Source organism: Peromyscus maniculatus, chromosome X, assembly GCF_049852395.1.
Source record: "Peromyscus maniculatus bairdii isolate BWxNUB_F1_BW_parent chromosome X, HU_Pman_BW_mat_3.1, whole genome shotgun sequence".
Taxonomy (NCBI): domain Eukaryota; kingdom Metazoa; phylum Chordata; class Mammalia; order Rodentia; family Cricetidae; genus Peromyscus; species Peromyscus maniculatus.
Window position 1 is genome coordinate 48,436,058 of NC_134875.1, and position 8,230 is coordinate 48,444,287.

The 8,230-nt window shown below is 46.3% G+C and overlaps 1 protein-coding gene across 1 annotated transcript; it reads right to left on the reverse strand.

Annotated features, from left to right (window-relative positions):
• Positions 1-1,323: 1,323 nt before the first annotated feature.
• On the reverse strand, positions 1,324-7,035 carry Rtl9 (retrotransposon Gag like 9). Its single transcript, XM_006970291.4, has 2 exons — positions 2,952-7,035; positions 1,324-2,435 (listed from the first exon to the last, which is right to left on the reverse strand). The coding sequence occupies exons 1-2, from the start codon at positions 6,963-6,965 to the stop codon at positions 2,325-2,327; spliced, it is 4,125 nt and encodes a 1,374-aa protein (XP_006970353.2). The 5' UTR covers positions 6,966-7,035; the 3' UTR covers positions 1,324-2,324.
• Between the last annotated feature and the right edge of the window lie 1,195 nt (positions 7,036-8,230).

Below are 8,230 nucleotides of genomic sequence, written 5' to 3' on the forward strand. Positions count from 1 at the left end.
GATAGCCTGGATCCATGAAGCTGCTGAGTGGCTCTTGAAACATTTCTAAATATAGCTGCCAGGGTGGATGGACAGGGGACTGGGCTCTGAAAGACTATGATTGGCCTTCATCAGTTCCATTTATCTCTAGTGAAAAGAAAAAAAAAGCAAAAGGAAGATGAGTGGCTGGAGGAGGGAACTGAAGAGCTGCCATTGCTGTCCATTATCGTGGCCATAAGAAAATGAGTTTCATTTTGAAGACATTTTCCTTCCTGTACGCATTTTACAGGTATGAGCTGTGACTTCTATATCAGACATTTCTTTTTCAGTAGATTTTTGCTTGCTTTTCGGAGATAAAAGCAACCCCGGCTGAACATGAATATATACACTCTACTTGGGTCTAGATTGAGCCCGATGTGAGCCAACAGGCAAAGGAAAGAGGGTGAAAGCTGGGTCCCCTGAGGCTGATTGTCTCCCTGCCTGGAATTTGTATTTCCCAACTTTCCATGCCTTTTTCTTCCCTGAGGCAACAGCACTCACAATTAATTAAGGCAGATTCTCACGTACAGTACTGTGGGGCTGCTAGAGTGTCTGCCAGTCTTTGCTTTTCCTGAGAATCATTTCCCTCTTCCTGGAATTAGATCCAATGTTTAGGGTAATAGGGCAGCAGACTCAGATAGACTTTGGGTTCTGTCCTTGGTGTCCTTGGCATTCCTTCCACCACACTAGATGATTTGGCCAACCAGTCTCCTGGACTATTGTAGCAGGGGACCCAACTGCCTCTGACCCCTTCTTCCTTCCTGTCTCCAAACTGTCACCAACACAGGCTTATAAAATGTTTCAAATTTTTTCATTCCTTCAGTTTTAAAATGTCTTTGAATATTACACCACTGTGATTATTATTGAATAAATAAATTGGTCCTATTTGTATAAAAATTCCCATTTTCCTGTTTCTTTTCTTCAAGTCATCTTATCTGCCTTATTTCAATGTGTTCTTGCTTGTTGTTTCTCCCCTACCTTAATTTGGGTAAAATTTTAATATGAAAAAAAGTCTTAACTGTCTCCCAAATAATGGCCAATACTTTATGTTGAAAGAACTCAAAGGTTGGAAAGATAGCTTTCTAATATGTGTCCCCAAGCCTGAGTCTGATACCGAGACTCATGGCAGAAGAAGAGACTCGACTCCCAGAAAGTATCTTCTTGCCCCTGCATATGCATGGTGCATCCCTTTTCCCCCTCCATACACAAACACACAAAATAAATAAAGGTGAAAAAAAGTGAAAGAACTCAATAAATCAAATTCTAATGTCCATAATTATTTCATTTTTCACAAATGGCCTTTATTTTTATGATTACAAATGTAATTCATGCTTACTGTAGTGAATCTGGAAATTACAGAGAACAGTAAAAAGAAGAAATTAAAAAAAAAAACAAACAACACCTATAACCCACCACCTGAAGGCAAACACTGTTCATATTATGTTCTAAGTACCTACACCTGTTTAGACACCAAGACCCTTAAGAAGAGTGCTGGCCATGAAGCACAACAGCCAAGGGGAGCAAGGGCAATTAACAACTGAGGGGATCACCCAGAGGTCATAGCTAGAGATTCCACACCGAAGGACAAGGGCCGTAAGCAAGAGATCAGAAGCTAACAACACAAGAACAAGTTAGGTACTCTAACACTGTGGTGAGATGGTACTTGTCAAGGGTTTAGCCCAGTACCTGTCACGTGGCACATTACCAACAATTGTTAGCCATTACTATCACTACTATTAATATTATAGGTCAAAACAAATGGTTCAGGATCGAGACTATAAACAGGGCAAGGGCCCTTGAGACCCATCTAGATACTATGAGTTGGGGCATATAAGGGTGAGTCTACTGGTTTGAAAGGGTGGTATAGGAGTGGGTATCTCTCTCTTTATAGGCTCCCCTGCCAGATGGAATGGGACAAGGGTTTCCTCAAGTTTGCCTGATGACACATGGCAAGACACTCTAAGGTGTTTTGAGGTAGGACATGATTTCTCCTGCCTAGACTTCTCCCTGGACCAAGAATTAGAACTGGCCTTGATGATGCTGATGCTGATGCTGATGCTGATGCTGAGAGTTCAGAACCTCATACACCATACACTCTTAGAGTCCACACTGATTGTCAGGGCAGGTCACAGGCATGTAGGTGAAAGAGAAGGTCAAGGCAATCAAAAGGAGATAAAGTGGGATGCGCCTGGAGGGGAAGGCTGAAAGGTGAAGGCAACAAGGTTTATGATATAGTTCAATGGAATGGGTCCAGGGACCAGTCCTCAAGTTAGCAGCCAAGTCAGAAATCATGTAAGATTTAAGTACTACTTGTTGGTGGAGGCCTTCTGTGCGCTCTGCCGAAGGTGGTCATGAAGACTCTCTTGGGGGTCTCCATGTTCTTTCAAGTAGTAACAGCGTTTGGGGACATGTTGGTGCTGTGAGAAAGGGATAAAAAAGCATAAATAAGTACCACACTTCCTATGACCAAAAGCATTCTATCTGATTAAGTTCAGTAAGCCAGTAAGTCAAAGAACGGGCTAATTTATCAGATGTATAAAAGGTGTAGCCAAGTGCTAAGCTAATGAAACCCTCTGGTGACTTGAGTCCACAACACATGTGGCTATAAGTAGAACTCAGTCCATAAAAGAAGTCTCTCCCTTAGAACTTGCAATAAACAGAGAGTTGGGATTGAGCCTAATGAGTTTCCTTACAATCTGAATCCTTCAGTAACCTGAATCAGACATTGTTTCTGAAGATGGCTAATATAACCAAAATAACTTTATACCCATATCACTGATAAAATTCTACATTGGGCTCTTACGGTCTAGATACTCAATGCCTCCCTCTTGGCTCCCCCTTAATTCAACAAGAAAGACTATGGGTGTTAATCCGTCATCACTACTTCCTCATTTTTTCAATCAGAAACCATGAGCATATGTCCCCCTGATTACCTCCTCAGTCTGCTGCTGAGAGCCCAGTTCGTTCTCCATGGCCTCTTCATTGTTCCGCTTACAAGCTGTTGGCACAACGTGGCTTGAGTTGCCTGAGGAGGAATCCTTCTCTTCAGCCAGCTGGCACTCAGTGTACAGAGACCTATCTATCAGCTCCTTTAGGCTGCCAGCCACCTTCAGGAAGATACGACCCATTTTGGTGGTAACAGCTTCCGAGAGTCCTTCCAGAAACCTTGTCCGTAGAATGGCATCAGACCAAGACAAATGTCGGGCCAGCAGTAGGAAGTCAGTGGCATACTGCCTGACTGACTTCTGGCCCTGCTTGGGATGGCAAAGAACAGCACTTAGGATGTCTATCTCAGACAGGGAGTCATATAAGCCCTGTGATCTTCTCAAGAAAGATTTGTCTTCACTGGAGAGGGGGTTTCCTACCTCCATCTGCAAGATGGACCACCTCTCTGCTGCCCCCAGATGAAGAGACACCAGAAATGCCATTTTCTCAGAATCATTCAGAAAGCCCTTCATTTGCTTCTCCTCATCAATCTCCTCTGCATCTTCCTCCACAGAGGATGAGCCCCGGGCTGCTTCTTGTTCTTCTAAGAGGTAACAGAGTGCTGGGGTCAGCATACCAAAGGATGGCACTTCTTTTGGTGGTGGCTTCTTCATTTCCGGATTTGTGCCGGTCACGTGTGGTGTGCTCTTTGATCCAGGGGCTGTGACTCTGAAGTGAGAGGTTGATGCCTCTCCCGGGTCTGTGGCTTTGATATTCAGAGTGGGTGTCATTCCAAAGGCTGTTTGTGGTGTGGACATTGTTCCAGGTGCTGGGGTCCTCATTAGTGGTGTAGACATCTCTCCAGAGGTCAGAGCTGTCATTTGTGGCATTGTTATCCCTCCTGAGGCTGTGGCCCTCAGTGGTGGCATGGACATCATTCCTGAAGCTGAGGCTCTCATAAGAGGTGTAGATACTGCTCCAGAGGCTGGGGTTCTCAGTGGGGGGTTAGCCATTCCCCCAGGAGCTATATTTGTTGGCTGTGGCAGGGATGTAGCTCTAGAGCTCACAGCTTTGGTTTGTAGAGTTGACATTGTCCCAGAAGGCATGGTTTTCATTTGTGGCATAGACATCTCTCCAGAAGTCATGGGTGACATCAAAGGCATGGGCATGGGTCCAGAGGCTGAAGCCCTCATTAGTGGCTTGGACATCTCTCCAGATGTCATAGCTGCCAATTGTGTAGTGGACATAATTCCAGGGCCTGGAGCTCTCTCTAACTCTGTGGCCACAGCTCCAACAGAGGGTCTCCTAAGTGTTGTAGATATGGTCGAAGAGGCTGGTGCTCTGACTGGTAGTGGAGATATCCGTGCAGTGGCTGGAGCTCGAACTGGAAGTGGGCACATGTCTCCACAAGTTGTGGCCATCATTTGAGGTATGGACTTTGCTCTAGAAGCTGGGGTTCTCATCAGTGGCACAGACGTCACTCCAGAATCTGTGGGTCTCAGGAGTGGGGTGGACTCTGATACAGGGACTGAAACCTTCATAGGTGTCATGGACATCATACTTGAGGCTGTAGCTGTCATGTGTGGAGCAGATATTGTCCCATAAAGCGGGGCTCTTGGAGACGGAGCTAACTCTCCAGAAGCTGGAGGTCTCATTAGTAGCAGAGGGCTCTCTCCACAGGATGAGGCTTTTGGGAGCAGTGTAGACATCTCTGATGAGTCTGAGGCTCTCATGAGGGGTGTAGACATTGTTCCAGAGTCCTGGGATCTCATCTGCATCCCTCCCAAAGCAATGGGTCTCATGAGTGGTGTGGACACCTCTCCAGAGTCTTGAATGTTTATTGGCTGACTAGGCATCTTCTCAGAGGCTGTGGCTCTCGTTAGTGATATGGATGTTGCTCCAAGACCTGGGACTCTTGTTGGAGGCATGGACATGCCTCCAGAGGTGGTGGTTGTTATCTGTGATATAGACATTGCTCCAGAAGCTGTGGCTCTTGTTAGTGGTGTGGACATGCCTCCTGAGGCTAGATCTGTCATCTGTGGCATGGACAGAACTCCAGAAGCTGTGTCTTTCATTAGTGATGTGGGCATTGCTCCAGAAGCTGCAGTTGTCATTTGCTGCATGAACATTCCAGAAGCTTTGGATGTCATTAGTGGCTTGGACAATGCTCCAGAGCCTGGAGCTCTCATCTGTGGCGTGGATATCACTCCTGAGGCTGTGTCTCTCATTAACAGCGTGGATGTTGATCCAGAGGTTTTGGCTGTCATTAGTGGGGTAGACATTGCTCCAGAGGCTGTGGCTCTCATTTGTGGTATAGATGTCAGTCCTGAGGCTGTGGTTCTTATTTGAGGTGTGGACATTGGTCCAGTGACAGGAGCTCGAATTTTCTGTGTGGACATTGACCCACAGGTTGGAACTGTTGATTGTGACACAGACATTATTTCAGAGGCTGTAGCTATAACTGGCTGGGTGGACATCACACCAGAAGCTGAGCCTCTTATTCGCTGGGCAGAAACTGCTCCATTTGCTGTGGCCTTCATAAAGCCTGTGGGCATTGCTCCAGGTGTTTTGGCCATTGTAAAATGTGTAGACATCATACCAGAGGCTGTGGTTGACATTTGTTCTGTGAACATTGCTCCAGGGCTTGTGGCAGCCATCAGTGGAGTGGACATTAATCCAGAGCCTGGAACTGTCTTTTGTGAGGTGGACATATTTCCTGAGGCAGGGACTCTCATTAGCTGCATGGGCATTGCCCCTGTATCAGAAGCTCTCACGGGAAATGTGGACATCAATTCGGTGGCTGGGACTCCTATTGGTGGAGCAGCCATGATCTCAGAGTCGATATTTTGTGTTATATCTGGGGACATCACTCCAGAAGCAGATGCTGACATCAGCTGAGTGGGCATCACTGTGGAGGTGAGGGCAGGCATTAGTAGTGGGGACATTGCCTCCGCATCTGGGGCCGGCTTTGGTAATGTGGTTATTTCGCCAGTATCTGGGATTGACAGCAGAGGTGTGGACATTGTTCCAGGGCCAGAAACTGGCATAGGCAGTGAAGACATGACTCCAGAGTCTGAGCCTGACATGAGCACAGTGGGAATTCCTTCGGAGTCTTGAGGGTCTGTTGGCTGAGTTGATGTCTCTCCAGAAGCTAGGGCTGACATTATCAGAGAGGATATCACTTCAGAGTCTGTACCTGACATGAGCAGTGATGATATCTCTCCAGAAGCTAAAGCAGTCATTAGCACTTTGGACATTGCCTCGGTGTCCTCATCTGTAATTTGCAATGGGGACATTGCTTCAGAGCCTGGAGCTGTCATTGGTGGTGTGGACGCCACTCCAGGGTTCATGTCTGGAATCAGGAGTGGGGATATCTCACCAGGATCTGATCCTAGCATTAATGATGCCTCAGAGGATGAAGTACTCATTACAGGTGCAGATATCATTCCAGACGACGGAACTGGCATTGCCAGGGGTGAGATCTCTGCAGAATCTGGTGCTGCCATCAGTGCCGCAGACATGGTCCCAAAGTCAGGAATTGACATCATCCCTGGAGACATTAACCCATAGTCTGAAGTAGACAACAATGGGGACAGTGTCCCAGAATCGGAGGCCGGCATTAACAGTGGGGACAGCGCCCCAGAGTCTGAGACTGGCATTAGAAGTGGGGACAGTGTTCCCGAATCTGAGGCTGTCATTAGCAGTGGAGACAGTGTCCCGGAGTCTGAGGCTGACATCAGCTGTGGGGACAGTGTCCCAGCGTGTGGTGCTCCCATGACAGGTGTGGTGGACAGGCTGTCAAAAGCTGCGGAGGTCATCAGCTGTGTAGATGTCCCTCCAGGATCCGAGGCTGAAGCTGAGACGACAGGCAACTGCAATTGTGAATGCAGGAGCTGAACCTCTGCTCTGGTCTCTGCCATTGGTCTAGAGAAAGCTGCTCCCCTGTTTTGGGGGTCGCCATTTTCCTCCCTCATCATGTTGTTGAATCGTAATGAATGTAACGGTATTGACATGTCTGCCATGGCTACAGGACAGGGTGGACAGAGACTCTAACGTGTTGACATCAGAGCCCTGGTGAAGTCCACAAATCAGGGAAATCTGTAAACGAGAAAGAAGTTTAAAGGTCAAAAGCCAGTTTCAGGAATATATTCCAATAATTCATAGAGACTTGCTTTTATGAGTTGTCGTGTTTGAAAGTTATTCTATCAGTTTGAAGAAAACCATATAGCAAATGTCCCCAAAGCTGGAGCAACTTTCCCTTCAAACTCTGTCCTTTTTGAACCAACCCACCCAGTTACACAGCACAGCCTCCATGTTTATAAATGTCAATAGCAGACTCCAGAGCCACGGAAGCCCTGTCTCAAATGAGTCAGCAGCACCACCTTCTGGCCAACCACAAGAAGTTCAGGTTCTTTGGCTATGTTTTTCCACTACAGAAGTCAAAAGTCAACCCAGGTACTGGCAGGCAAGGAACAGAGAGCCATTTACTCCAGGATAATTATTAGTTCCTAATGCTCATTGAATCTCACCAATGGTTTAACCCAGATTTTACTACCCTGATATCCTTGAATGTCTTTCTCAGGAAAAGTAGCACATTCACTTGGTCAATGTAAGTAAAACTTTGCTTAATTTTATCATCATTTATCACTATTAATAACAGCCACCACTACAGTATTGGTTACTTAGTAGGTGCATGAATGGCACTGAACTTTAACTGTACAAAACTTTAAACCACCTGTGATATGCAAGACTTTGCGAGCCTTGGGTCTTAAATAGTATTATTGTTCTCATTGTACCAGCTTTCTAAGATTAGCAAAAGTTGCAGCTAAAATAGGGCCGCTGTGGTGGTAACACTGTGTCTTTTTGCCTCTTCACCCTTTTTTTGAGGTTGCATTGTCTTTGGTATCACTGAGGATGCAACTAGTTGTCTGTCTGACATCCTAGACTAGAAACCAATGCAGTTTAGTCTAAGTGCAGAAAATTCAGGTTTCCCTGTTGGCCTGAGAGGGGGCCGGTCGCTCCCACAGCCTCACCTCTCTGACCTGCTTCCAGAAGCAGCCACAGAAGAGGTGCTTTGACACATAGGTTGTAGATCCATGCAGATAATCACATAAGATTAACATATCCCCATAGACTGATCGTGCCCTACAAAGAAGACTGGATAGTTTGGGGCAATTTCAAAGAAATCATCACTCTCATGGCTTTGTGCCTCCATCACAATTGGAACACAGACAGAAGAAATACCAAGAGCAAGCAGTACTTGAGCATGCACTGGCTGGTAGTTCTG

Excerpts from the sequence above, each read along its gene's own strand:
- Rtl9 (XM_006970291.4), bottom strand. The coding sequence starts at position 6,965 with ATGGCAGACATGTCAATACCGTTACATTCATTACGATTCAACAACATG. Across the intron at positions 2,436-2,951 it reads CTCAGCAGCAGACTGAGGAG|CACCAACATGTCCCCAAACG; the intron begins GTAATCAGGGGG and ends CCTTTCTCACAG.